Source organism: Calonectris borealis, chromosome 2 (assembly GCF_964195595.1).
Source record: "Calonectris borealis chromosome 2, bCalBor7.hap1.2, whole genome shotgun sequence".
Classification (NCBI taxonomy): Eukaryota; Metazoa; Chordata; class Aves; order Procellariiformes; family Procellariidae; genus Calonectris; species Calonectris borealis.
The window spans coordinates 30,547,720-30,575,291 of NC_134313.1; the positions used below are offsets into that span (position 1 = coordinate 30,547,720).

Consider the following 27,572-nt stretch of genomic DNA (forward strand, 5'->3'; position numbering starts at 1 on the left):
GGAGACGGTTAGGAGAGCCTGCAGCCCAGCCCAGCCCAGCCCAGCCCAGCTCAGCCTCCCAGCCCCAGCCCCACACGCCTCGCCGCCCTCGCCTGCCGGAGGGGCGAAGTGGCTCAGGCGGGCGGCAGCTCGAAAGAACGAGGCGCGGACGGCATCAACCCCCTCTCCCCGGGCTGGAGGGGGACCAAACAACGCGGCAAACCGGCTGACGCACGCCCTGCGCGACCGGCCGGGAGGGCGGAGGACTCGCCCCTGAGGCACGGGAAGTCGACGGGGCCCCGCCAGGCGACGGGCCGCCGGCCCCGGGCCCCCGAGCGCTCTGCCTCGCCCGCGGACAGGGCCCAGGCAGCCCTGAACAGCGGCACGGCGCGCAACGCCACCGCCCTACGGAGCGGCCGCGGCCCCTCACCCCCCGCGGCCGAACCCCTCACCTGCCGGGGCCGGCGAAGGCTGCGGACTCCTGGCGCCCGCGGCGGCCACGCCCACGCCAACCGGGCGCGCCCCGCCCCGGAGCCGCCGCGGGCGAGAAGCGCATGCGCAGACTCCCCCTCTCCCTCACACCCCCCCGCCCGTCCTGGGCCGGCGGCTGGCTGGGGCCGAGGCGTGGCTCGGGTCCCGGGGTCGCGCAATGGCTGGCGCTCGGAGCGGCAGCGGGCTGACGGGCGGAACGGGCGGCCGTTGCCCTTGTTTCCCCCCGCGCCCGGGCAGGGCCGGGGGACGGACCGGTTCCTCCGCTGGCGCGGGCGGTGCTGGCGGCGACGCTGGGTGGTGATGGCTGCTGTCATGGCGGCGCTGGTCCTGGCGCGGCCCTTTCGCCGCGGCCCCGCCTGCCTGGGGAGGCTGCTCCGGCGGGAGGCGGGAGGCGCGACGTGCGGGCCCTGGGTCCGGGGGGGACCCGGTACCCGCCGCGGGGCCGGCGGGAGCGAGGTAGCCGGGTTGCCGCTCTGGGGGCCGGCGGGCGCGGCCGCTTCCAGGGTCGTTTCATGGGCGTGTGGCCGCCGCTCGCCCTCCCCGGGGCCTCGCAGATGGCGGGGAGGGAGGCGGGTGGGGGGAGACTCCGGCACGGCGGGACGTAGCGAAGGGCTGGTTCATTTTTGCAAAAGCTGGGATCCCTGTGCTCGTTTGAAAACCACAAGTTTGCTTTTTTTTGCTTCTTGTATGTGCTCCGTATTTATGGCTTGTTTTCACACCAGTGCTCTGTTCATATTTTAAAGCGTAATTATGAGCCCCTGTTGAAAAAAAAAGAAAATACCTTCTTGATGATGTGTTTTTTTTCTTATGAAGTTTTTTTTAACTTTTAAAAGTCTTTTCTCCGTTCAAAATCTGAAATATAACTGGTGCTAGAGATGAGAAAAACTTTTTTAATTCAGAGTGACAATGTTTATTAATACACATCTTATGATCCCATGCAGGTGCTTAGAAAAAGCCTTCAAAGGGGGTTTGCGCTCTCAGCAGGGTCCTTTTTGGTTTATGAAGCTCACAAGCTGATTTCTGGCTTTGCTGAGGTTCATGCAAGCTTCAAAGGTAATATTTTCAAATTTTGAAGTACGTAGGTTATTCTAATGTGAAACTTAAAATTTTTAGTGCCAGATTGTATAGGAAAAGGGTGCAATGCTTTTGATTTTCTCCGTTACGACTGCACACGGTGTGTTTCCATGACAGGATATTTCAGGGTAGCCTTGTAGCAGTTTAACAAGTGATTCGTTCAAGTGTCACTGAAAGCAGATCTGGTAGCTCATCCTGTCTAGGATATAACACACATACAGGGTGTTACCCAAGCTTTAAAAAACTTACTGAGAAAGATATGGTTCAGATATAAGATAAGGCAGACCAAGCCTTAATCAATTTCTAGAAAACTTAGTTAGTTCAGATTTTCAATATGAACACAGTGCGATTCCCATTTAATCTAGTCGAGCAGCACTGAGATTGCATTTCAGACAAAACTGAGAACTGTCTTGTATTTTTGTCACGCTGAAAAAGGGGAAGAAAAGCCTTGCTTTACCTACTAGAAATGAATAGAACAAGTGATAAAATGTTCTTTTCAAGATCTGAATAAAGATAGTCTCACTACTGAAAGAAAAATAACATTATCTTCAAAGGGGATATTGTTGCAGACTTAGAACTTGTCTATCACATGGTAAATTAAGGACTTTTGAGAATAAGCCTAACTGAATGGAGAATGAGCCTAACTGAAATGTGTGCTTACTGTGTAGATTAAATAGTAGTCAGTTCAGATAACCCATTTCTCTGTGTCTCAAAGAGAGGAACATCTTAGATGTTTATGCGTATAGAAATGAAAATTCGGACAATAGACTTTTGAGTGGATAAGGAACTGTTTCATTTCCTGTAATAGAAGGAGGTTCAATGAGTAGATTTAAGATAGCTACTCAGTATACAAATAAGAAAATTTCCCATGAGGAACATAAATAACATTACTTAGTTGCCTCTGGTCTTTTTTAGTGCTCTCGCTTGAATCCGGCATTTACATTGCCAAGAAAAGCAATGTTAGTGTGTTTTCTATGCAAGACAAGTAGTAGATACAGTAAAAATAAGAGTAAAAAGAAATACCTGAAAAATACTCTTAAAGAAATAAAAGTCTAATAATTTACGTAAAACACCTGGTGGGAAATCTGTTCAGAAGCTTGAGTTCTGAGCATTTAGTCATTAAATATGTGAGTAGTGTTCAGGGTGTTTCAATAAGCAAACATAACAGTTCACTGAAGATAATACTGAAGATGTACCATGAAGCTAATCTTAGACACTAAAATCCAAAGTTCACGTAGACCGTTATCTTATCTTATGTTTGAAATGGTTGATAGAAGGCATTTAGAGATGGCAGAGTTAAAAATTATCCAGAATGCTCTCCTAATCTTCAGTGATTTATATTGTAGGATCTTTTTAAGCTGAAGAAGAGACTTTCGTGTTTAGTAGCCTTCAATGTTTTTTTCTTCTATAAGTAAAAGTGTGCTGCTGTGAAACATCACGACCATATTCAGTAGATAACTTGAAAAAAGAAAGCCTACAAACACGATTAATTTTACAAGGTGGGGGGGTAGAGCTTATGTTTTGATTTAGAAGTTTGATCACGGACCCAGGAGTAACACCAAAGAGATGATAAGCATAGCTGGAAGTTCTGTAAGAAATTAGACAAGGTTTTTGACTTAAAAGATAATTTTTCCATGTTTTGATGTTGGCAGAAGAGTAAGCTCGGAGTTTGTTCTTCTCCTGTACAGTTATATACTTCAATAGAATTATCTACCTTCTTCCCCTTGGGTTATTTTTCCTCCTAATTTCATCTGTTCTCATACTAGAATCCTGTATTTTGTGGTGTTTTATATTTCTGTTTCTGGAATGCTGTTTTATGTACTATATACATATTAAATTTATTTATATATTATTACATTCAGTCAGTTGTGGAAACTGTACTCCCCCATTTCTGTTGTGTTTTAAAGTATTCTCTAGAAAAAGAATTCAAGTATCATAAGAACAATGGGTACTTAGTTCATAAATTGATACTCTAGAAAGCCAGTTCTGATTTTTCAAATTATTTTTGCTTTTAGTGTCTTGAACACATAGAGGTCTTAGTAGATGAACTGTATTTTTTGGAGTCGTTTTTTGTGAAAATCTTAAGGACTTCAGTCAGAAAACCTTTAAGCAATGTTTCATTTGGCTTGTTGAGTAAGATCATGGGACCCACCCAATCTGCAGTCATATTTTGGCAAAACTATGGAACATATTGAGAATGAAGAAATTTTTTTTTTAATTATTTTTATTATTCAATTTAAATTCTGTATGTATACTAATGAAGGGGTTTTCTTACTCTCAGATCTCTACTGCACTTGCCCTCCTGGCCATATTTTTCATACTTCTTTTTTTTCCTTTTGTGCCGTTTTCACAAAGAAAAAAAACTGCTTCTAGTAGTCTGATGCATTGAGAAAGACACTTTTGAATGTGAAATCCATTAAGCATCCAAAGCTCTGTTGCTGAAAGCCGTTTTGTAGTTCCATGAGAGAGGCACGTATTCAGCACTGTTTCTCTTCCTAGTTGTTCATTGTAAATGTAGCTTATGCAATCCTGGTGTAAGTTGTTTGGAATGGTGGCCTAAAAAGGAACTACATCATTTGTTCTTTGTGTTTCAGCTAGGTTGTCTTGCTCTAAAATGTTTTGTTTATGCTATGATGTCCTAATTACATGTAATTTGTTCTTCTGTTTCCACAATTTTAATTCCTTCTTAAGTGGAAGAAATTATAGAGCAAGCAGACTACCTGTATGGGAGTGGAGAAACTGAAAAGCTGTATCGGTTGCTGGTTCAGCATAAAAATAGGTACTTGACTGCATTGAGACATTACTGTGACTTCTTTTCTGTACTCTTCTGTATCGGTTTTTCAACTAATGTTCTCATTGTGGTATGCTGGAGAACCTTGCTTTCAGCCTTATGTAATTAGGAAAGAAGGACTTTTGATCTTTTTCCTCCTGATGGAAAAATGAACAAAGAAAGGACTGGTAGCTGTAGAAGGTGAGGGTTAACACTCAAGTTTTTCAGTCCTGCAAAGGAGGGTTTTTTGCTTGTTTGTTTTGTTACTCTAAGAATCCTTTAAAATATAATGCAAAAACTCATAATGTGTCTACACATTACTAAATGATCAAAGTACCTAGAATTTGGGTATTGAAAACTTTTGAGAGTCACCGTTTTATTTCTTTTTCATTGCTGACCAGCTGTTTTTTCTGTTTTCATTTGTCTCATGTTAGGATTTGAGTCTGAACAAAAAGGCTCCTTACCCATGTAGTTATGTCTTAACTGCACAAAACATTACTAATAAGCGAACCGGGACAAGCTGTTTAAGGGAAAAGCACAAAATCCATTGCCAACTGAAGAGTCCACTCCTTTGGAGGAGACAAGGCATCTCACTCCTAGAACATTTCTGGAGGAAATCAACTGTTCAGTTGTTTTCAGTAGTTTTCAGTTCTTTTCCCCTCGCCCCCCCGCCTCGTTCTTGCCAGAGGTGCCAGTGTAAAGCCCGGAAGTTAAATGAAGGTCCTAGCCTGTAAGGGACACCATATCATAAGCAAGGTGTAAGGTCATAAGCTTGCTACTAGATGTATAACAATACTAATTATTCTGTGAGGAGTAATGATTCCAGTAGCAGTACTTCACATTTTTGTGTCTTGGCTGAAAAATGAGTGTGCTAGTTCTGTGTTACTGTGTTAATTAGAGCAGGACTGCTGCGCTGTGAGCAGTGACTCAGTTTTACTCCAGATAAGAAAACTGGCTCTTATTGATACTGTGAGTTTAGCAATAACTTGTGTATGCTTTTTAATACTTTTGGTTTCTGGTAGTTTTGACTTCAGTATTCCTATTGGAGGGGGGCGGGAGGGAGAGTTTTATAGCCAGATAGCCAGAACCTGTGAAAGACTTTCTAAACTTAAAGACTCTATTAAAATAGTAAGCCAAAATTAAAATGGTGGTTAGGTAAAAGTATAGTAAAGTGCAAGCAGTGTTTCAAAACAATATGTTAATAAAATAATAAAACTTAAAATCCCTTATCTTTGGCTATAACATACCATACACCATTTGATACAGTGATATAAATAAATATATATAAATGTACAGCTTTATGTCATGGTGGTGTGGCTAATCTATGTTTTTTTCATTTTGCCCTAGGAAGAATTTCATTGTTTAGGTACAATTATAGGGAAAAAGATGCACAATATTTTAAACGTTCCTAGTGAACTTTAATATCATATCAGTGGAATGCTGCAAAAAATACCATCTAGCTAAGGACAAAGTAGTCCTTGTTTTCCTTCTGGTATGGTACTGTTTGGTTTTTTAAATCTGCATCTTTTTTGAGAAAACAAAGTCCTTTCCTACAGATATGTTTGCTTCACAGACCAGAATGGCAGAACGAAGGTATTGTCAGACAGTCTATAATGGAGGGCTTTCATTTGTTGTTTGTTACCTTGGAGTTGTATAGAATGACAGATGATATGCTGTTGTCTTATCGCCCACTTGAGATACATATTGAAAGACTGGTTTAAGACCTTTGCTTGCTTTGTTTCCATTATTGCTTTAAAACGTTAGTGTTTCTGTTCATAACTAGTGATGACGCAGAGTTGTTATGGCGGCTGGCACGGGCATCGCGAGATCTAGCTCAGCTTAGTAGTACTTCTGCAGAGAAGAAAAGACAACTGGCATATGAAGCCCTTGAATGTGCAAAAAAGGCACTTGAAAAAAATGAATCAAATTTTGCAGCGCATAAGGTGAGTCAAGCACAAAAACTTAACTGAAATCTTGTTCTTTCATTTCCAGTAGAAACTGGGACAAATGTCGTCGTGCTGCTTCAGCAAACTGCAGCATAATTTAACTTTTCAGTTGAGAATGAGTGAGACTTCTAATTCTTCCTAACTTTTTTGGAAGATCAGAGTTCAGACACTTGCAGCCAGAATTCCTGTATGCAGGAAACAGGAACTGGTTAGATGTGTGCAGGACCATGGAAAGAGGTGACTGATCAGGTTGATTACAGCTGATGTAATCAGCTCATCCTTCTCTGGTGTAGACTTCAGCGTGCTGTTTCTGTGCACAGTAGTACTGGAGAGTTTCACTGGAAATACTTCAGGCTCTGGCTTTGTTCTGCTCTTTTTTTTTTTGTGCTGCTTCTCTCACAGACAGAGAGGTAACAAAGTACAGTCAGTTGTGTTTGCATCTTGGATAAGAAGAGGACATTGATTCCCTTATGCATGCAGACCAGCAGGTTGCTCTGATGCTGCCTGAGCTGTTCATAACAAATACTTCGTGCTTGTTGTCGTTAGTGGTGGTGGCAGTTGTTTTGTTTGTTTTTTTTTTTTAAATTTACTATTAATAGCTATAGTGCTGTATTAAATGTTTTATTTTTGTTCTTTGAATTACAGTGGTATGGAATTTGCCTCAGTGATGTGGGAGATTTTGAAGGAATCAAGACTAAAATTGGAAATGCCATTGTTATCAAAGAGCACTTCCAGGTAATGTAAACGGTTTTTTGCATTTGACAGCATTAATGCATCCAGTATGTAGATTGTGTGACAACTGTGAACTATTTTTTGGCGAAAATTTGGGTTATTGTGACAGTTCCGAATGCCCCAGCAACAAGGAGTACAAATTATCTCTGGCAGTAAAGTAAGCCCTTATAGAAGGGAGTCTTGAAATAGCTGAAGTGCTTTTGACATCTCTTAGGACTAGTTAAAATGTAACTGTGCTATTGAGAAATGGATGTGTGGCCGTCCTTTTAACTGTGGATTGTGTAGCAGTAAAGGACAAATACTAGAGAAGATAAAGGCCTACTAACTTTATATCACCAGAAATTATATCAAAACCTGAACACACCAAGTCTCATGCGTAACTCTTAATGACCTACTAAACAGAAGTGCTTAGAAATCTGTCAGTGTCTTCAGTTTTTTGGAGGTGAACCGACTTGGTTGTGCATTGCATAAATACTGTATCGCCTTGAAATTCTATGTACTTGATCGGGTTTAATTAACAGTAGGATAACAAGTCTACTTTTTAAAAGTAATCCAAATGTGGCAGAACAACTTTTTACATCTTGTGTTTTTCCCCTCCCTCACTAGAGAGCCATTGAACTGAATCCAAAAGATGCTACAACAATTCATCTTATAGGCATTTGGTAAGGCGTATTATCAAAAAAAAGTTGTCATGTGGCAAAGAAAAATGCCAGAATATAAAATGTCTTATATGAATTGAAGAAATGCTTGGAATAATTCAGTGGCTTGTAATTAGTTGATGCAAACATGAAAACCTATTGAATGGGTATAGGACGTCATGCCTTGAAAAAGTCTGGTTGTTAATTCTTACGCAGTTCAAAAAGATGAAAAGTAATTGTTCATTCAATTTATTTGCTTTATTGTATGGAACTATTAAAAACTCATTTTGCAGACATAAGTATGTTTCCATAGCAGACATCAGAGATTGCGAGTACTACTCGTTTTGTTCCACTGGTGTGAATGGAGGCAAAACTCAACACTGAATTTACATTGAATTTCAGTGATGGCTGCAACTTCATACAATCTGTGTATAATGAAAAGCTATCAAAAGTGAAATGTGTTCCTAACATACTTCCATTATTATCTGTCATGATACTGTATTTTAAAAGTTATATTTCAGTAAAGGCAGCTTATAAATGCATATGCATTAACAAAAATCTCTGAAATTGAATTTACTGCTCAGTGAAATTGGTACTAAGAATTACTGTTACATAGCAGGCGAAGGGACTGGAAATACAACTTCCCATACTAACCAGCACATTCTGTGGAAGCGGTGTGGTTGAAAGCAGTATCTTTTATGTGTTAGTGAGAGACTCCAGACAGCATTTCTCTTTTTTTTTCTGAAAGAGACCAAAGCTGCTACATTGTTTTACAGGAAATCTCTACTGTAAAATTGAGAGATTGAAAATAAATAAGGCCTATGTATTTGTAGCTTAAAAAAAAACCAACTAAAAACCACAGCCACCTTCTCTGTGTTTTTTTCTGGACTCTTGAGTGTCAGAGTAAACTACAATCTACTGCTCCAGAGTTTTTTATTAGTTTACAAACGCACTTCGGTTTTTCAGCGTCCACCACTCATTCCCACATGTCCCAACAACTGCAGTATCCAAATTTCTAAACAGAAGTGTATACTGAATGAGCCTCAAGATCAGTTTTGAGATAGGAAGCCTGTTCTGGAAAGTACTTAAAACATTGTTCCCAAGGAAAATTAGAAAAGATGATCAGAAATGTGAGATAATTATTGCTTTTGGCACTAAAATATCCCCATATTGTATATTTGAATATACTCATCATTGAATCCCAGAGCGTCTTCATTTGAAACTGGGATTTGGTATCAGCCAATTCTTGAGTATTCTTCTCCTTTCTAGTCTATCCTGGATTGAACCTCTTATTGACATTTCTGATACGGCACATCTGATGGCAAAATTTCAACTCAGACTGTGTGTTCCATGCCTTGCCCCCCTCTCCTCCGAACACTTCCATATTTGCATTTATTAATTTTTCATCTCCTCTAGAGTGCTCTATTTTACACAGTGAATCATATTTTTGTACTCATTGTGGGAGGGTAATAAAGTGAATAGTGTTGTTTAACGTTTACACCTGGAATGTTCTATGTACTTGAAATACTTAGCAAATGTTTAATCCTTTCAGCATCTGTAAGATAGGTGACTGATTACCTTTGTTGTTCAGTAGATGGGAAAACAGCGTAGAATGGCCTAGCCTAGAACACAGTAGTTTGATTCTTGGGTTTATTTTCATTCTTATAGATCAGAGTCTTTCAGGAATGTACTGCAGATCTGCTTCATATTAATAATTGAGAAAAACAAGGTAGTGTTGAGGTAAGGCAATGACATTACTCAATTGTGCCCTGTTTTTGCAAATATCAAATACACAATACACATAAATCGCTAAAGTCATTCAAGCTCAAAAGCTGTCTCATGGTTAATAACTGTCTCCAGTTTTGTCTAATATAACAGCAGTTCTCAGTAAAACATACACCAAAACTTCTTTAGCAGAGCTATGCAGCAACTTCAAACATCTTGCTATTTTGTTGTACAGTTATAAGAACTTACTTATAGAACTTGCAGTGTGGCTGGAGTTGTTGTGACTCTTGGAAACAAGAATTATGATGTCCAAGACATGAGAATGTTACTCGAAAACAAGAGAAAAATGTGAAGGCTATATACAAATGTTTCCTTTTGCTCCAGGTGTTACTCCTTTGCTGAAATGCCATGGTACCAAAGAAAAATAGCTGCAACGCTATTTGCCACACCACCAACCTCCACATTTCAAGAGGTACAATATGAAAATGTTTCTCAGATTATTATTCCTCCCACAAAGCTGCTGATACACGTTCACTAATTTTTCTGACAAAGCTGACCTCTGCTTATGGAATAAGCATGGACTTGTGAGTTTACAACTGTCACTAATAAAATAGGAATATAACAGGAGAGTGAGGGATATCTAAAAACAAAAATCTTTTTCAGCTGTAGCACACACAGAATAGTGAAAATTATTTCATGTAGTTTGTGCAGCAGAAAATAACAAGCTATATGTAACTTACTTTGTATTTAGTATTATGATCTATTGCAGATAACTAACTGTACTAGTTCTAGTGCTAATGATTTATATTGTGGTATTATACCATGTACTTATTTGATAGGAGTATTAGAATTTTTCCCTTTATACTAAATGCAAAAAGCAACAGCTTGCTTTCTTACTTACCACAAAGAAATACCTTCTCATCTCCTGGCTACATATGGTGTGCTTTTTTTCAGTTGAAAGTATTTTTGTTCATCTTTGTTATGAAAATTCCTGCTGTCATACAACCTAAAACATACTGTCCAGATGTGTATCTTCTAGGGTGTCCAACACAGTATGCATCTTATTTAAACACTTGTACATATATAGAAATTTGAAAATTAAATTGGTAATAGGAAAGTTTGCTGCAGCTGTTAAAATCTTTGTTTGTTTAGATCAACCAATAACTGCCCCACTATGTTTTGTTCTTTTAAGGTGGGGGGGGGCAGGAGTCACTAGAAAGTAACTGTAGAAGGCTGCTTGCTGTTACACAGAAAGCAATTTAAGCTCTGATTGAAAAAGAAATAAAACTTTTTAATGGAATGTCAAGCTTGTAAGTTTTGCTGAAAATCACTCTCTGAAGAATACAAAGTGTCAGCCAGGATTTCGAATACTGCAGAAACGTGCCAGTCCAGGATCGAGTTCTGTAGCACTTAAAGTGGCTGAAGAAGCAAACTTGTCCCAGAACCTGTAGTTGAGTCATACTGGTAAGACTTCTGCAGTTTCAGTACAAAATCTGTATTGTAGATAAGTCCACACTTTAAGCTCTCTGACAGTATTTTCCCTCCTGCTAGTAACCTCAGAAAGATAGGAATGGACTGAAATTTCTGATGTGCAGGATGGGAAACTAGTTGAAAAATGTGTGCGGATTTCATAAAGATTTATTCTCCAGTAAGAGGGTACTACTGGTGCTCTGTAGGAGTCAGTTCTCCCTGAAGTATTTGTCAACATTAATGACCTGAATCATAAGATTTATTTCATCTATTAAATTTATACATGAGAACTGGCTGGGGGAAACTGCAGATATGCTGGATGGTAGAAATAAAATTCAAAATGATCTTGACAAGTTGAAGACGGGAGAAACACAATCCAATTTGCTAGGGACAAATACAAGGTACTGTACTTACGGAAGAGGTGGCAGGGGAATAGTTGGATGAGTACTGGTTCTGTTGAGAAGACGTCCAATCTGATTGTGCATTGAATGAGAACCATCAGTAGCATGCTGAGTTAATAAAAATAAGATCATGGACAGGAAGTCCTTCTTTGGCTATGTTAAGCATGCGCATAAGGCTTTAGTTTGACTACTGTGTTCAGTTTATTCTCTGTTTTAAGGAAGATAACCTTATCTTTTGCAGGCTCTTCATTACTTCCACCAGGCAGAAGAAGGTAATACTTGACAGAATAGTATCTTTTGTGAATGATGACTTGCAATAAACCTCTAGCGTCCAGTATTACCTTAATAGCATATGATCTGCTGATAAACGTATCAGCCTGTTGTGCTGGTCAACACACTAGACTGTTACATTGGAATGTTCATCAGAGATACTCAAAAGTATGTTACATGTTTACTATCGTCATTTAGAGTGTAACATGAGGGTTTTTCCAGAGTAAGTATTGAAGTGAAATTTGTACCTTCATTAGTAACAAAGTACTCTTCCCCAAGGCATTCAACTGGAATGCAGGGGGAAGAAGCAAGCAGAAAAGGGAATTTTATGTCACTTTTTCTACATTTCCTTAAGGTTCAGAAGTCCTCTGTATTCTAAATAGAACAACAGAGAAAGCATGCTGCTTTATTATTTCAGAAGCTATTTGGATCAGAGTGCCAATCTAACTGGCAGTAAAACTGTCCACATGTAAAAGAAAATACGGACCTATTATTTCTCCAAGAGTGCAGCCATAAGCAAAACTAACTAGCTGAAAGAGAAAGGAAGACAAGGAAAGACAGTGTTCTATGAAACATATATATATATATAGTTGCATCAGTGAAGTTTAAAGGAAAAGTTCATTGTGTATCTTCCCCTGGATGTCAAGTAATGCAGCTGTGAACTGAAACGGTGCACTTAATCTCAAAATTTGCCTCCAAAACACCTCCGTATGTTTTGAATCCTGACCTTAGATCCAGCAGCAGAGAAGGCTTGTGCTATAAGTATGAACAGCAGGCAACACTAGTCTTTTAATAATGATTGATAGCCAAAGCATGCTTTATAAAAGCAACGTCTTAAAACTCTCCTTAAAAAAAAGTTAAATGCAGGTACAGTTTCAAGTTTTCTTCCTGTGTAGCAAAAGCTAAGCTAGTATCTGTATATGTGTGGTCTGAAGCTAGGAAATGTGCCCTTTATTTCCTTGCCTATACTTGCTACGCTGGTTGCATTGCTTGTTGCACCTACTAGGTCCGGAAAAGCACAGAATCTACAAAGCAAAGCTGTTATGCTTTAAGCTCACTACTTTGCTCTTTGTGAGGAACCTAGTTTCATTTAGTATATTAACTAACAAGCTGCTAGCTAATGTAACTGAGTCCAAAATCTAGCAAGTAAAAATTTTACATTGGCTTCCAAAGCCAAAATACTACTCATCTTTTCCGAAATAAGTATTTAAAGGAATGACACTATATCATGGCTTTGATAGTATGCTGCTCATTCTCATTTAAAGTTTTTCTCCTGTCTCTATACAGCTGACCCAAATTTCTACAGCAAAAATTTGCTCTTTTTGGGGAAGACATACTTGAAGTTAAACAATAAAAAGATGGCTCTTCTGTGGTTAAGCAAAGCAAAGGAGTATCCTGCACATACAGAAGAGGACAAACAGGTAGGAAGTTAAGAACTGTAATAGTACAATTATATACTGTAACCAGCATGTGTGACATCATGGCAATGGAACGTTTTATAAAGTTAACTCAGAGTAAATTGTAGTTCAGCACCTATATTCCAGGATCACATCCAGACATCAAAAAATTCTAGTATGTCGGTAAATGCCTCTGAACACAATGGTTGGAAATAATCTGTTTATAATAAAGAACCGTTATGCTTTCTTCTTCATGATGTTTTTGTAGTGCTAACAACAACCCACCCTTAACTGTCTTGTTGAAGTTAAGGCAGGCATCTGAGCTAACCTGTCTATGTAAGCAGAGATTCACTTTTCATATGCCTAAAACCGGAAAGGTAGAAATCCTATTTTGGAACAGCTAAAAACCACATGAACAGGAGGAAGAAAAAAGCATGGACGTATCAAAAACTTGCCTAGATCCATAAAACTTAACATTGCGGTCCTTTCCAGGCCCCTAGGGAGAGATTCAGACTATCTGAATTGAGACAAATGGAAGTAATGTATCTTTGACAGCAAATCTCCAATGCTAGGTGACATGAGGCACTTAATTACCCTTTTGAACTGCTCAGAAGGATCCTGGTTTGGATCGGTGGGCATCTGCTTCCTACCTAAACACATACAGAGTACTTCCGGGAGGGTCATCCATTAGACTTGTTTAGACCTAATACTACATTCGGTATAAACCACAGCAATTGCAGTTATCTTTCATAAACAATCCTGCTAGCATCAGGACTAACAAAGCCTGATTTCCAATTGATTTTTCTTATGGTTGATTGATCTCTTAATTCATTTAGCATTAAGCTGCAGTGTGAGATCGTGCTTTAACTGTTACATCCAAATGTGTTATGACGTTCTGAATGTCCTAATTGTAAAAAATACTTTGGTAGGATTTTGCACTTCACACCTCGGAAAAAACACTACTCAGGTTTCCCTCTGTAGATTCTCTAGTAAAGTTCAAACTGTTTCTCCCAAAAGTGAGTTCCTTCAGTAACATTTTTCAGTAGAAATAAGAGTAAGGATTCCGTGCCTCCACTGCTTTGCAAAATGTATAGGAATTTAATAGCCTAAAGGAGTAGTGGTCTCAGGTATGTATGGAACTGGTCAAGTCTTCTGACGGTTATTAGTAGCCGGAGGCACGCGTGAAACAAGTGATCACAAAAGCTTGCCTTTCTTTAGAAACCATGCAAAAGGAGTCAGTAGTGATTTTTGTGCAGTAGCCAAGTTGTTAAACCGCTTATCTGCTGCAGCCGTCCTTGGCCTCCCGGTACAAACATCTATTTCCTTATCTCCTAGAAGGGTGCAGAGCTGCTGAACTGAGAGAGGTGGTATTCTCTCCATTCTCTGGGTGAAAGTGTAAAAGGCAAAATTCATTGGGAACTAGACTTGGTAGTCCAGTAAGAAGGAAACTGGCCTGTGCAAAGAAATTGGAATTCTTGTCTCTGCATTTGGCAGAGGTAGGCATAAGTAGGTTTTCTGAACATTTTTTACCTCTGAGTATCTGCGGTATCTGGCTTACATTGTCTGCACTGCTTGCTCTGTCACAGCCAGAAGTTTGTTGGTTGGTTTTGTTTGTTTGTTTTAATATAGATGTTACAGTCATATTCAAATTTTATTAGATTTTACCCAGAATCCCTAGGCAAAGGCAGTCTCAGAAACAGCCTTCTCACACTTCCTTAGCTACTGTCCACAGTTTTGAAAACCCTAGCTTAGCTGGTTATGGTCAGAAATAGGACAACTTACTACATGCAACTGTTGGATTACAGCAAATCAAGAGCTAATCATCTGTATTCAACCCAAATAAACTTACTATATACAGTAAGTGAATTAATTACACTGAAGGCACTGGCTTAAGTGGTTTTATTTCCATTCATGTTTCAAGTGTTGAGCATCTTGAACTGCAGAAGAAAAATGACTAGTCTTAGGAGGGTTCTGAATTTACAGAACTGTGGTGAAACGTTTGGGTGCTTGCATGGTAAGTTCTGCTAGAAGAGCCTGTAACTATCTGGCACTGTTTTGTTATATTTCTTTCTTTCAGGTACAGAAAGAAGCTTTGGAGTTGCTTAATTCTATATAACAGGAAACAAGATAATGGGAATTCAGTGCCTCAGGTTTGAGCCACATAGGAAAAAGACCCCAAATACTTTGAAGCTGTTAATAAAAGTGTAACCTAAACCTGCTATCTCCATCTCATTTCAATTAAACTGCCAACTAGAAGATCTGTTTCATTAGGTGATCCTGACTATTACTTACATGGGAATAAAGGGCTTCATAGACAAGCAGAGTATATATTGGAGGAGAAAGGCTTGAGACAGTGGTTCTGCAGGTTTTTAATTAAGTTTTTTACACTGTTCAGCTGCAAATTATGTATGAGGAATAATAAGAAACATGACTAGCTTAACTTTAAAAACAAGAAATACAGGGCCATGACATAATTCTAAACCTGCAATTTTTTCTAGGGCATTCTCCTTTTGTGGGGTTCAACAGCCTTCAAGAGTAATGTATGTTCACATTATTAGATGCTGCTACAAATTTCTTGTTAAGGCTGCACAAGCAATCTTAATTCCATACACTTCAATGCTAGTGTTTGACTTTTTGCAAAAAGTGCTATGGTTTTAAAAAAAAAAAAAAAGTGAGGTAGGGAACACCTAAGAAAATCCTTTTATGGGTCGTATCAGCATATGCAGTGAGAAGCTTTCTGTGAAATATGAATACTTATCTGCACATTGAGCAGCTGTGAATTCTGAAGATTTAGTGGCTGCACAATGTTTTCTGGACATATGCACTCCTTCCCCTAGGCTACGATGACAGGAGGAATGCATACTCCCAGTACATTAGAAGGGAACTACAATTTGGAAGCACGGAGACTTCTGTTTGTAGAGATAAAGCAAAACTTTCTTCTTGTTCTTTCTACTATTTTAGCAGGAACTTCCACCAGAAAAATAAATTAACCTAAGTTAGATACCCAGCATAGAAAATACTTACAGACTTTCCAAACAATATATTCTGATTACCCAACAGAAAAAGAGGACCAAATAATGAAAAAATGGTAGGCAAATACGCATGGAATTGCCAGTGGAAAGTCTACTAGTCTAGAACAAATTGACTATAACTACCTAGTGTTTGCTGTAATAGAAAAGGATATTGCAATCTATAGGAGGAAGATGACGAAGGGCATAAATTGCTTAGACTAACAAACCAAGCCTGTGCCAAGTCAGCAGTAAAAATCCACAGCTGAGAGACAATCTAGAGCTTTAATTCTAGCCTCAGAACATGAAATTAGTTAAAAGATGGTTTTCTCCACTACGGTAAAGTAATTCTTATTTTTCTATTAGTAGAGCATCAAAATGAAGTCTTCGATATGTCAAGGTCTGGGGTGGATGACATGTAGTGTTTCAGAGAGATTCTTCGAATTTTCTGCATTCATACACTACAAAAACACCTGCCATACACAAAACTGCTTCTAGTACTTCATGGCAGAGGCATCTGTGCCTTTTCTGCTGCAGAAAACAGTATCTGCACAAAGAGGAAGGCTAGCCAGGTACCAGGTAAAGATTGTTGAGTGTTTAGAGAAGAGCAGCTGAGTTGCTTGCAGTTATGAGACAGCTAAAATTATCAAAACAATAAAGCAACTACATTCTTGTGATGTGCTGTCTTTTTTATTATTATTATTTTGTTCACTTACTCACAGATTCACAAAATTCAGCAGTTGGTAGTGGGTCACCAAGTCATTCATTAGTGCACACTCATGAAGTTCAACTCTATGACATTTAGCCCTCTTAACTGTCTTTTAGGTAAGCCACACACACTTCTGCTGCCCAGCCTTTGACATTTGTCTTTTTTTTTTAAAGCTTCCTCCATTCTAACCCAGCGTAAGTCATAATTTAAGTGGATTTGCACTTGAAATTAGTTTAATGCTTTATGTAGTATTTATGAAAGTATGTAGTATTTATGAAAATGGTTTTGCAGAAGATATTTGGTGTAGTATGAAAAACCCTCGAAATGGTGGAAATTTTTGAAACTCTTACAGAAGGTTCATGTAAGGTAGCAGTCTATTGGGCCTGTTGCACTACTGGTGTTACCAAAGCTACGTTCAGGTTAACAGCTCCACAGTAAGCTGTGCATACTGAATACAAAGCCTCAAGAGAATCCAATCTGTAGAAAAATAAAATTTTGGCAGAATTCAGTTGCTGTATTGGAAAGATACGTGAACAGAAACAGCTATTTCTTCTGTGTGTACGCTTTTAACTGTAATATGGTATGTTACAGAAGTTTTTTTAATCATTCTAAGAAATCATTTTCATGTGTGTACAAAATTCTGTATAAGTTAAATGTAATGGAATTTACAGTTAATATTTAAAACAATACAAATGGTAATTTTAAAAATGTTTTTACTCTATAATAAGGAAGCACAGTTTGCTAAAAGTAGCATTTAATGTAATTCACATGAATAAGGTATTATTTTTTTTTAAAAACACATCTTTGCAGTTCAGCAAATGCCCTCAATGCCAATAAAACTAATTTTAAAATGGCTTTATATTATTGTGCACTTAGGACAAATTTGACCTACATAAAAGAATGACAGGTTTTAGACATACTTAATTCAGGTACAGCTGAATTTCTTTAAGAACTTAAGAGGAATGAGGGTATTTAATACTTAAGAATATTTATCTGTGCAAAGCTTATGTAATTTTCATTTTATTTGGGTTTACTAGATCCAATAACTGAAACTGAACATGAACATAGAAAGCAGCAAAGTTCACATTACCTCTTGTATACCCTTATAGCTCAGTTTACATTAATATACTCTAGAAAGGACATCGCGGATTGAAAAGGGAAACAAAAAACAACAAAAAAAGAAACCTGTAAGACACCAGACCAAGGAGAGAATGTGTAATATTTTCTCTTTTATTATTATTTTTTCTTTGAAGATTACCTAACATCCTTGTGGTAATAACCCAAGGTAATATGTAAACAAATTTCAATGCTGCTCAAATGAATTAAAATATTCTGTTCAGCTCCTACAATAAGTCGGAACAGTGGCACCAATTCCTTTCAACATTAAATCACATTCATCTTATTGTACATGACTCTTGTGCAAGTAGTAAAGGCTTTATTCATGACCTTGGCTACATCAGTAGAGAGGGATATATCAGCTATTTACGTATTTAAAAAAATTAAACTGACAGAACAACATATTCTGTCGTCTCAAATACCAGCAGCATCTTTCTACATATTTAGGATACGTTTGGCCTAAGCCTTTAACACCTTTAGAACAGCCATGCAATAAAACAAACTTGGAGATGTTTCTTAAGAGAGAACACAGAGCAGTTCAAACGTTTTTCTGAATAATAAAGCCAAGATAAAGCAAATCCAGGCCCTTTTAAATGGCTGCAACTTTTCATACACTTAAAGCTCTATAAAACTAGAGCCTATTAGTATATATATTTATATTTTTTATATATATTTTAAATAAGTCTCTTCTGCTTTCAAAATTTATGAGGGTTTTTTCTGGTCTTTTGGAAGGGCAATAAATAAAAGTAGAAAAGGCTGAACTGTTTTGCATATCTTTGTGGAAGAACAGAGAACAATTATACTTTTAGAGTTCCAGAAAGATCACTGTACAGAACAAAAAGCTTATATACAATTAAGTGTGCAATTTTAGTTGGCAGGGCCTTTTACTATGTATGATCTCCTTTTTGACTAGAAGCCACTTCTACTCTTGACCAAATCCCTCTGTTTCTTCAATGGCAAAGAGCAGCTTCTCTTTTAGTTGTTCATAGCTTTTATAAGGTGGCAAATCCAAACGATTAAAACTGAGCAGAAAAAAAACAAAATTTTATTAAGGTTATCTAAATCCCATGTAGAACACTACAGAACTTGACTGCTATAATTATAATAAGTTTAAAATGTTCTGATCTAACAATTAGAAATTAAGAAATAGCAATCAGTGCAATCTCACTGCCTTGACATTTCTATGAGCAGTAAAAACAGACAAAGTTTGAGAGGAATACTTTAAGAAACGAAAGACTGTTATCACGTCAGATAAAAAACAGAACCTTTGAAGACTAAAGACAGCCCAAGATACAGAGAACTATAATACTCAGAAAAGGAAATGTTAACCATGAAGTTTAGTATCATTCTAGTTTGATGCATCTCCAAATTCCAGCAAGAGCATGAAAAAGATGATTTTTTCTCCTTCCTAGGCATGCCAGGATATAGGAGTTTTTTCCCTCTTAAACTTTGCCCTAAAAGGCTTCTGCCAAAATTCTGTTTCATTCCACGTCTTCCCCAAAACTATCTTAGACAAAAAGGGATGTTTAACTCTTGCAATCATGACTTGAAAAAACAGCACCAGTGGAGAAATGGTAAAATGGAGGATTCCCTGAAGTAGTTTAAAAGTATAATGAATGTTAGCGTCACAATGTTGCCAAAGGAAGGTGTATCCATTTTGCACACAGTATATACGGCAAACTTACCTGTGTACCTGTTGCACCAGTTTGGCATAGGAATACCAAGCCAGTAAGAGCCTAACGCCTCGCGGGAAAAAGTATCTGCATTCTTGGCTAAGCATCCTTGTTTTGAGCATCTGCTGTGATTTCTTTCATGCTACTTTTTCTCACGACTACACATTTATCTTTTATAATGTTACTGTATGAGTGTACCTAGTAACTGTATATACCTTATACCAACATGAGTTTTGTTCAGTTATTTAATATTCTCTAAAATAAAGAATTAGGGAAACACCTCTCAGTTCTATGCAAGAAGGATGATATCATACTTTTCATAGATCTGATACTGACAAACCGTGTACAGTGCAGTAGCAAAATTTAAGAATAGGGCAACCGGAAAAGTTTTCAATATTGGCATGTCAGAGCAATCAAAGACGCTGAAGATGGAGATGGAGAACTGATTCAAATTACATTTCATTTGATTTGGTAAATGGAAGACCAGAATTGAGACCCACTAAAGGTACACAAAGTTTACATGTAACAACTCACCAAGTGTGACTTCTTGGTAACCAGGTTTCCTTACCAACTTTTTCAATGCAGAATTTCTGAGGACCATTACTTCCTAGAGAAGAAGATTAAAAAAAAGTGTAATCCGTTCCTTTTAAGTAGCACATATGACATACACGTGACATAAGACACAACTCAGATACAGCAGAAAGAGCTCATTAGGTACTACTCAACGTTACATGAATATGAACATTCTTCTCATAGAAATGAGCTAATTCCCTAATCATTTATAAATGTATTCATGGGATTTCTGATATAAAAAGCTCTTCTAGATCCAAGCTGATGTACATGAAGTTCTTGCTAGCTGTACACTTGCAGCATGGTTCATTTGCAAATGGAACAATTACATTACAAAATTTTTGGTTACCTTTTACTTACCCATAAGTTCAGCAAATCCACCCAGTGGTAATCTGCAAGTGCCAGTGACAAACTGCAGAAGTCGCATGCGAACCTCATTGTCTGTTTCTTTTACAAACTAGGCACAGAAATTCAAATTACTTAATAAAAATCTTTAACATAGCTGGAGAAAAACAAAACCCCCACGAGACTGTTGAAAAAGTATAATTCCATTTAAAAAGACACCACCTTGAGAACAGTTTACCTTTCTTGATTTCAGCAAAATTGGATGGAGGGAGAAAACAATGATTTCAGATTATATGCCCTGTCAACCGTTACAATGTGAAGGCTGGGAGCAGCAAGTGAGAAGAATCTTTATCTTTTTTATTCTACACTAAAATATAAATCATGCCAACGCTTTATATGAAGACTATTGCCATTTTAATTAAACACAGCAATAGCCTAGCCACAGGCTATGGGTTATTTCAAGACTGAAGTATGTGGCAGCCTCAGTGAGAGAAAACACCATCTGTAACAGCTGTGTCACTTTGTAAGGAAATTCACTGGGAAAGGGAAGAGGAAGAAAAGAGAGGGGAGACGGAGAACGTCTCAGTAAGAGAGGGGGCTATTGATACAACTAGAATTTTGACTCAGAAAAACCTGGATAACAAAATGAGTATTTTTTTTCTACAGATGTTGAAACCATACCCAAGTTACCTTAACTTCTGGTTAAGATTCTTTCAGTACCAAGCTTCTTAAAAAGAGATCATATCATCAGATCTTACATTATTCTGACAATATAAGTAAGCTAGCAAATAATTGATTTGTATCATTTTCTTATAGGAAAGCATCTCTATACTAGTGATTTATCACAAGACAGGAAGTGCCTAGCTGTGACTTCTCTTTAGGGAAATTCATAGAAACTGGGAGCCTGTATAGCATTTTCGAAGTTTTTCTTCTGAAAATAATTCTCAGCCAACTTCATTAAAATGTGAGTTATAATCACTCAATGCTAGACTGGCACAGCTAATATGACAATAATCATGAATAATATGGGCATTTCAGATGTACAGCTGTACTACATATAAGAACATTTAGAAGGTAGATCACTGCTAAGAATACAAAAAATTCTTATCGTTGTACAATCAATAAGAAGAACAAAATACAGAAAAACTATTAATGACCCAACCATCCAAATGTAATGCAGGTATCTATCTGCCATTTCCCACTCTAAAGTATGCTCCCTAAGAACCAGTAATCTTCCTTTCCTTCTCTGAAAAGAAAAAAGAAAGGAAGCATTCCTTCAGATGGCATCCCTCCACTCCACATCATTTGTGTTACAAAACAAAACAAAATCTAAAGTCAGAAATTGTACTGATCAACATACCTGCCAGAACCATATGATCTGCTTGCTATTCCTTGTATAATGACGATAAACAGTGTTCCTCTGCCAGTCTGCTAAATCAACTTCTTGCATACCACAGAGCATAACCTAGAAAAGAAAATGATTACTTGACAATATACATGTCTACAGACATAAATTAAGAGTTAATTTTGTATCTTGTATGAGACATGCTAACAAAAACGGAAGTTCTTGCTCCCAAAAAAGGACCGGTAATTTTTTCATTTTACTCCACAATTAGATCTTCCTTTATCCTAAGTTTACAGAACTCCTCCAAAATTGTTTATGTATTTGGTTTGAAAGTGGTCTGAAAGCCTGCATACCAGAAACTTAGTTTCTTCTGACTAATTCTTCAATAATAAAAGATATTACCTTTCCCATGAAAGGAAATTTTATATGAAAGAGGATATTAACTTTCTCATTAAAACCTTGCCTCATGTTCCAAGATGATGATGTTTACATTGCTACTGCTACTACTAGTAAAGATAAAACACACTGCACAGTGTAAGTCTGCAAAGTATTCATTACAAGAGGCAATGAAACTGAAAGTGCTAAAGGCAAAGCCTCCTAGAAAACTGAACACTAAATAAGATAGATCAAAGTCCTTTCTCAGAAAAACTCCCATTTAACTTAAGAAGCTTTCAGAACACTGCGCATTATATACAGGGAACCCTGGCAGGTCTCTTGGCAGGTCTCACAGAAATAAGTAATCATAGTGCTACAAGGCCTTTTGTCCCTGCTCCAAATCACAACCCCAACAGTGAACATAGGTCAGGCTGATTTTAAGTAAACAAGCATGCAAGTGATTCCTGTTATCAGCCCGTGGGTTACATATTGAGGATATGCAAAATTCAGTTTCAAAACTTGTTTCCTACAACTTTCTGTCCTTAAGTGAAATAACCCTAGAAGCTATCCTAGAATACGTATGTAAAAGTAAGCGATCACTATACACCAGAATCAACTTCTGTGCCATCTGTTACACGGTAATTTTACCCATCTACCACAGAGGGAGAAGTTTTCTATGACTAATAGATCTATCTGTGACCTCATATTCTGATCCTTTCATAGAAACTTGCAAAACATATTTTAATACTGAGGATGGAATCTAAAATGCCCAACTGCTGAACACCTGAAAACACCAATTCAATAGATACTGGCTTTTCACCGTGATTTACCTCCACTGCTCCTATTAAATTCGCGATGTTTCAGAAGCTATCAAATGCAGCATGCCACAGATGAGAGATGGAAGCTGACTGTCCCGGTTTCGGCTGGGATAGGGTTAAATTTCTTCCTAGGGCTGTGTTTTGGATTTAGTATGAGAAGAATGTTGATAACACACTGATGTTTTCAGTTGTTGCTAAGTGCCCTCCTAGTCCAAGGACAGCTCCCGTGCCTACTGACTGAGCTAGGTACACAAGATGGGAGGGAACAAAATCAGGACAGCCAGCCCAGCTGGCTAATGGGGTATTCCATACCATGTGACATCATGCTCAGTATATGAATGGTAGGCGTGATCCAGGAAGTACCGATTGCTACTTGGTTATCGGTCAGCGCAGGTGGTGAGCAATTGCATTGTGCATCACTCATTTTGTATATTCTATCATTATTTATTATCATTATTTTCCCTTTTTTTTCTGTTCTATTAAACTGTCTTTATCTCAACCCACGAGTTTTTCTCACTCTTACCCTTCCGATTCTCTCCCCGTCCCGCTGGGGGTGGGGGGAGTGAGTGAGCGTCTGCGTGGTATTTGGCTGCCTGCCAGGTTAAACCAGGACAGTCCCTTTTGGCGCCCAACGTGGGGCTCGAAGGGTTGAGATAACGATAGATCTGACCAAAGTGTGTTAAGGAAAAATTGTTATAAGCATTCGTTATATTGATTGGTCACAATGTTGATGTATTGGCTGTCAAAGTTGTGGGGCTGGCTCTCAATGTTGGGTCATGTAATACCTTGCTTGCAGTATGTGTTCCCTTTTGTGCTGTTTATCATCAGTCGGAACTGGGCCAAGATTATCATTTTGCTGCTGGTTTATGAGGTGATAAGATCATTGGTCGTAAGTCTAACCTGGTATCTATACTCGGTACTGCCATCATTTCTGTACATGGGGAACCACCTGTTAGAAATTATTAGTAATTGCACTTTTTTCTCCTCGGAGAATGAATTTAAGGGGGAGACAGGATGGGACACTCTCTCCCACTTGTTCATCTTCCCTTCCATATTGTCAGAAACTCCTTTTTCTTCTGTTCTCTTCACAAAGATGTCTACAATATTCCCTGAGAATTTTGAATATCCTTGGGATGTTCAAACAAGCATGTTCATATTGCTATGTATCCTGAATGTTCTTCAGGCCTTGTTTAGGGTTAAACAAGTATTCAGGAATACTGTCCAGAGATCAACCCTCAGGAACAAGAAAAGAGGGAGGGCAAACGGCGTTGCCTCGTCGGGGCGGGCGGAGCAGCAAGTCTCAGGGGCGGTGGGCAGCGGGAGATCAACCCCGGCAACAGACACGGTAGCTACTCAGAACCCCACGACAGGCACTGCGGCTACTTCAACCCCCACGACAACCCCTGTGGCTACTCAAACCCCGGCAACAGTCACCGTAGCTTCTCCAACCCCTGCGACAGGCACTGCAGCCACTCAAACTCCAGCAACAGTCACTACAATTACTCCAACCCCCATGACAAGCACTGCAGCTACCCAAACCCCAGCAACAGGCACTACAGCTGAACCAGAGGACCAACCCTTGCTGGGTATCCGTTGCCCCTGTACAGAAGAGGAAATCTTGGAAGCGGAGATCAGGTCGTTTAGAAAGGGATGATGGAAGACCAGGGCCATCACGAGGAAAGGAGGAGGAAGAGGAAGAACTCATAAATGAGACAGAAACCACCCGATCCCTATCCCTGAGTGAGCTGCGAGATATGCGGAAAGATTTCAGCCGTCGTCCAGGCGAGCATATTGTTACCTGGCTGCTCCGATGCTGGGATAATGGGGCCAGTAGCCTGGAATTAGAGGGGAAAGAAGCCAAACAGCTGGGATCCCTTGCTAGGGAAGGAGGCATTGACAAAGCAATCGGAAAAGGGACACAGGTCCTCAGCCTCTGGAGGCGACTGCTGTCAGGCGTGAAGGAAAGGTATCCCTTCAAGGAAGATGTTATATATCGCCTAGGCAAAAGGACCACTATGGAGAGAGGTATCCAGTACCTGAGAGAACTAGGCGTGCTGGAGGTGGTTTATAGTGACCTGGACAACAACCAAACGCCCAAAGATCCAGATGACGTCCAGTGCACGCGACCCATGTGGCGGAAGTTGGTACGGAGCACACCAGCATCGTATGCCAGTTCATTGGCAGTACTGTCCTGGGCAGAGGAAGAAGCACCAACGGTGGATGTCTTAGCAGACTTCGGGATTTTGAAGAAACTATCTCCTCCTCCCTTGTCTCAGCTGTGGAGAAGCTGTCCCGGAAGGTCCAGCAACTCGAAGAGGGTATGTCCTATTCTCCACCTGTACGGACCAGTATCTCAGCCATTAGGAGTCAGCGTTTTTCTCCTCAAGAGAGAGGATATCGAAAGTACACACCACGGGGCACCCTGTGGTTTTACCTGCGTGACCACGAAGAGGACATGAGGCAGTGGGATGGAAAACCTACCTTGACCCTAGAGGCACGTGTACGTGAGTTGCAAGAAAAAACAATGACACAAGGGGGTTCTCTCAGGAAAAATGCTGCTCCAGTTTTCAGGAAAAACCTGTCTCACGACGGTCCAGTTTCCAGTGAACAGTTCCCCAGACAGAGTAGAAGGGCTGATCTTACTTTGGATTGTAATGAAGGAATTCTTGACTCACGTTTGCAAGAAGTGAGAAGTGGATACTATGACCAGAACTAGAGGGGCCCTGCCTCCGGCCAGGTGGAGGAAAGGGACAACCGGGTTTACTGGACTGTGTGGATTCGATGGCCTGGCACATCAGAGCCACAGGAGTATAAGGCTCTCGTAGACACCGGTGCACAGTGTACCCTGATGCCATCAGGCTATAAAGGGGCAGAACCCCTTTGTATTTCTGGAGTGACAGGGGGATCCCAAGAGTTAACTGTATTGGAGGCCGAAGTGAGCCTAACCGGGAATGAGTGGCAGAAGCACCCCATTGTGACTGGCCCAGAGGCTCCGTGCATCCTTGGCATAGACTACCTCAGGAGAGGGTATTTCAAGGATCCAAAAGGGTATCGGTGGGCTTTTGGTATAGCTGCCCTGGAGACGGAGGAAATTAAACAGCTGTCCACCTTGCCCGGTCTCTCGGAGGACTCTTCTGTTGTGGGGTTTTTGAGGGTTGAAGAACAACAGGTACCAATCGCTACCACAACAGTGCACCGGCAACAATATCGCACCAATCGAGATTCCCTGATCCCCATCCATGAGCTGATTCGTCGACTGGAGAGCCAAGGAGTGATCAGCAAGACTCAATCACCCTTTAACAGTCCCATATGGCCAGTGCGAAAGTCTTAATGGAGAGTGGAGACTAACAGTAGACTACCGTGGCCTGAACGAAGTCACGCCGCCACTGAGTGCTGCCGTGCCGGACATGCTGGAACTTCAATACGAACTGGAGTCAAAGGCAGCCAAGTGGTACGCCACCATTGATACCGCTAATGCCTTCTTCTCCATCCCTTTGGCAGCAGAGTGCAGGCCACAGTTTGCTTTCACTTGGAGGGGCGTCCAGTACACCTGGAACCGCCTGCCCCAGGAGTGGAAACACAGCCCTACCATTTGCCATGGACTGATCTACACCGCACTGGAACAGGGTGAGGCTCCAGAACACCTGTAATACATTGATGACATCATCGTATGGGGCAACAAAGCAGAAGAAGTTTTTGAGACAGGGGAGAGAATAGTCCAAATCCTTCTGAAGGCCGGTTTTGCCATAAAACAAAGTAAGGTCAAGGGACCTGCACAGGAGATCCAGTTTTTAGGAATAAAATGGCAAGATGGACGTCATCAGATCCCAATGGATGTGATCAACAAAATAACAGCCATGTCCCCACCAACTAGCAAAAGGGAAACATAAGCTTTCTTAGGCGTTGTGGGTTTTTGGAGAATGCGTAATACAGATTACAGCCTGATTGTAAGCCCCCTCTATCAAGTGACCTGGCAGAAGAACGATTTCAAATGGGGCCCTGAACAACAACAAGCCTTTGAACAAATTAAACAGGAGATAGTTCATGCAGTAGCCCTTGGGCCAGTCTGGGCAGGACAAGATGTGAAGAATGTGCTCTACACCGCAGCCGGGGAGAATGGCCCACCTGGAGCCTCTGGCAGAAAGCACCAGGGGAGACTCGAGGTCGACCCTTAGGGTTCTGGAGTCGGGGACACAGAGGATTCGAGGCCCGCTACACTCCAACAGAGAAGGAGATATTGGCGGCATATGAAGGGGTTCGAGCTGCTTCAGAAGTGGCTGGCACTGAAGCACAGCTCCTCCTGGCACCCCGACTGCCGGTGCTGGGCTGGATGTTCAAAGGGAGCGTCCCCTCTACACATCATGCAACCGATGCTACGTGGAGTAAGTGGGTCGCACTGATCACACAACGGGACCGAATAGGAAACCCCAGTCGCCCAGGAATCTTGGAGGTGATCACGAACTGGCCAGAAGGCAAAGAATTTGGAATATCCCCAGAGGAGGAGGTGACAAGTGCTGAAGAGGCCCCACTGTATACCAAACTACCAGAAAATGAGAAGCAATATGCCCTGTTCACTGATGGGTCCTGTTGCCTTGTGGGAAAGCATCGGAGATGGAAAGCTGCTGTATGGAGTCCTATACGCCAAGTTGCAGAAACTGCTGAAGGAGAAGGTGAATCGAGCCAGTTTGCAGAGGTGAAAGCCATCCAGCTGGCCTTGGA

General features: G+C 40.1%; 3 protein-coding genes across 34 annotated transcripts in view; 1 reads left to right on the forward strand and 2 right to left on the reverse strand.

The window, feature by feature from the left end:
* The window catches only part of CPNE3 (copine 3), a 31,364-nt gene extending 30,846 nt beyond the window's left edge, over nucleotides 1-518 (reverse strand). For all 8 annotated transcript variants that reach the window (XM_075141553.1, XM_075141550.1, XM_075141549.1 and 5 more), the window contains exon 1: nucleotides 432-518. The gene's annotated coding sequence lies outside the window, so the exon portion shown is untranslated. The remainder of the gene's footprint in view (nucleotides 1-431) is intronic.
* Nucleotides 519-15,153, forward strand: RMDN1 (regulator of microtubule dynamics 1). 10 transcript variants are annotated; one of them, XR_012672302.1, is made up of 11 exons: nucleotides 561-927; nucleotides 1,413-1,524; nucleotides 4,237-4,324; nucleotides 6,099-6,258; nucleotides 6,907-6,996; nucleotides 7,600-7,655; nucleotides 9,741-9,828; nucleotides 11,469-11,499; nucleotides 12,785-12,918; nucleotides 14,230-14,390; nucleotides 14,972-15,113. XR_012672302.1 is itself a non-coding variant. In XM_075141559.1 (10 exons), exons 1-10 carry the CDS (start codon nucleotides 534-536, stop codon nucleotides 15,008-15,010), a joined length of 912 nt encoding a protein of 303 aa, XP_074997660.1. In that variant the 5' UTR covers nucleotides 519-533; the 3' UTR covers nucleotides 15,011-15,153. The 10 variants fall into 10 exon arrangements, 7 of the variants coding, with proteins under 7 accessions (XP_074997660.1, XP_074997662.1, XP_074997664.1 ...); XR_012672303.1 differs by having other exon boundaries at nucleotides 14,233-14,390; XM_075141559.1 differs by lacking the exon at nucleotides 14,230-14,390 and having other exon boundaries at nucleotides 519-647; nucleotides 14,972-15,153.
* WWP1 (WW domain containing E3 ubiquitin protein ligase 1) overlaps nucleotides 1,205-27,572 on the reverse strand; it is an 87,531-nt gene continuing 61,163 nt past the window's right edge. For 12 of the 16 annotated variants that reach the window (XM_075141534.1, XM_075141537.1, XM_075141543.1 and 9 more), the window contains 4 exons: nucleotides 21,676-21,780; nucleotides 20,331-20,427; nucleotides 19,935-20,007; nucleotides 6,190-11,335 (listed from right to left, as the gene is read on the reverse strand). In XM_075141534.1, coding sequence (XP_074997635.1) covers nucleotides 11,104-11,335; nucleotides 19,935-20,007; nucleotides 20,331-20,427; nucleotides 21,676-21,780 — 507 coding nt within the window. In that variant the 3' untranslated portion in view covers nucleotides 6,190-11,103. Of the gene's footprint in view, nucleotides 1,230-6,189; nucleotides 11,336-16,570; nucleotides 17,089-17,820; nucleotides 18,750-19,934; nucleotides 20,008-20,330; nucleotides 20,428-21,675; nucleotides 21,781-27,572 lie in introns of those variants that run through there. The other 4 variants (XM_075141538.1, XM_075141535.1, XM_075141540.1 and 1 more) reach the window with 3 other exon arrangements.